We start from the raw sequence: 1,956 nt of genomic DNA, 5'->3' as shown, positions 1-1,956 counted from the left end.
ACTTAACTAAGATAATCCTTGGATTATTTTATTATGTTTCTTAATGGACATGTTTTTTTATGTTTGTTGCTTATTTATAACTTAAGTTTGCGGTTAGGCGGGTCTAGACGGGTACGTCGCTAGTGGGTAGTGGGTGTGAGGATGAATTTGAGAATGTACCCGCGTGGGCGGGTGTGGATTCGAAAATTTGTACCCATCATGGGTGGTGGACGGATGGTGGATTGAAAAATATTAGGTGAGTATGGAGATAGGGAGGGGGTATCCGCACCCGACCCGTCCGTTTGCCATCCCTACTCATAATACTCGTCGAGCATAGTAAAATTACCCAATATCTAATCGCGAATTCAAAAGTATTTTTGATACACAAAATCAATAAATCTCTAACGCTCGGATTTTATTACAATAGGTAGCTAGATACATTATAATCATGTAGTGGAGCCAGAAGAAGAAAAAAATGAAGAAAATGAGCAAAATCAAAGAGTAAAGTTTGATAACCAACGAATTAAATTTACAGTACCATAACAAGCAGCATTAAGCAATAGGGTACAACTACCAGAACCGGAAAAGTTGCTGCTAAGTGTAAAGACCGGGAAGAAAGTCTCGGAGACGAGGAGGAAGCCGGCAAGGCTCCGAAGGGCGGGAAAGCGGAGTCGGGGCCAGGAACAATGAAGTCATCGGGGTTCGGTGGACTAGGAGTGGAAGGGATGGTGGGCATGGATGTGCCAGTTGTTGGCACCAGTCCACCAGGAGATGGCAATAAGGGAGCAATATCAGGTGATAATGGTTGGAAAGGGGACAACGGGGGATCCGACATGGAAACCGATGAGGCCGAGATGGTCGTGGTATTGGAACTCAGACGAGAATCGGAAGAATATGAAGCAGAAGATGGCAATGGTGATGAGGCAATGAAATACATGATGCTGATGGGGAACCAAAAGGAGGCCATTTTGCTAATGATGAAGAAATCAATGTGACACTTACTGGAGAGTGGTCGAATGTTTTATGTATATAATATATAATTTTTTTTTTCTAGTGAGAAAAAAAAAGACAAAGGTAGTGAGCCTTAGGGAGTGATGATGGAGTCCTTTAAAAAGGCCAGATTAAGGGTATCTCAAGTGGGACCCCGAATGCTACGTGGCGAAATGTTATGGGTCAGTGATGAGAAATTACAGGTTGGCAATGGCAGTGTAGAAAAAGGAAATAGAAAGATGAATGAGTTTTTTGTTGGGACATGTTTGTTAGCTGATGGGATGGACTCTTCCTTTACAGCCCGTGAATCTGGCAAAATCCTTACGTTTTGGTTAATCAATTTCAACTCAATCTACTGTGCTTAATTATGTTTAGGCCAAATAAAAAGTAATATTGTTCGTAATTTTTTATTAGTCTATTGATAATTATATACATCTTGTTTGTAGTTTAAATTTAGATTTTAAACTTAAATTTTTTATGGAGAATTATATTTTTTTATTATTAAAATCACTTAATATATTCTCATAATCAATTTTTTTAATACTCTAGCTTACGATGATTATAAGATAATATTTACTTAAAAATTTTATTACCCATTGACAATGCATATATACCTGTAGACATGACTAATCAAACTTATGATATCAAAAAAAGAACAATCTTCAGCTTTATTATTGAGATGAAGGACGAGTTCTCATAATTGGATATTTGAATTAATTAAAATGGATTGTTTCAACTTAATCAAGATTAAGAAAGAATGAACTCGGGGAGCATAGATGTAAACAGAGAGAAACAGGAGATTTGCGGCAAAAGTGAAATTGGCGTAAATTACGGGGCTTTGCCCGAAGAGAAGACAATAGGGATAGGCAGATGGAGAAGAAGACAACATTGGCGGTGTTACGAACGTGAAATAAAAAATAATAAACAAAAAAAAGTATAAAGTTAGAAGACTTTTAATGCAGGTAAGTAATTCTTTTAACTTAAAGA

General features: G+C 37.4%; 1 protein-coding gene across 1 annotated transcript; it reads right to left on the bottom strand.

The window, feature by feature from the left end:
* Nucleotides 1-373: 373 nt before the first annotated feature.
* Nucleotides 374-1,038, bottom strand: LOC120150096 (leucine-rich repeat extensin-like protein 5). The gene has a single exon (XM_039162849.1). It carries the CDS (start codon nucleotides 944-946, stop codon nucleotides 509-511), a length of 438 nt encoding a protein of 145 aa, XP_039018780.1. The 5' UTR covers nucleotides 947-1,038; the 3' UTR covers nucleotides 374-508.
* Nucleotides 1,039-1,956: the final 918 nt, after the last annotated feature.

This window comes from Hibiscus syriacus, unplaced genomic scaffold (genome assembly GCF_006381635.1).
Source record: "Hibiscus syriacus cultivar Baekdansim isolate YM2019G1 unplaced genomic scaffold, ASM638163v2 tig00000218_pilon, whole genome shotgun sequence".
In the NCBI taxonomy this organism is placed as follows: domain Eukaryota; kingdom Viridiplantae; phylum Streptophyta; class Magnoliopsida; order Malvales; family Malvaceae; genus Hibiscus; species Hibiscus syriacus.
This window is presented reverse-complemented; position numbering and strand designations above follow the sequence as displayed.

Coding starts and splice junctions, on each gene's coding strand:
- LOC120150096 (XM_039162849.1), bottom strand. CDS start 946: ATGGCCTCCTTTTGGTTCCCCATCAGCATCATGTATTTCATTGCCTCA.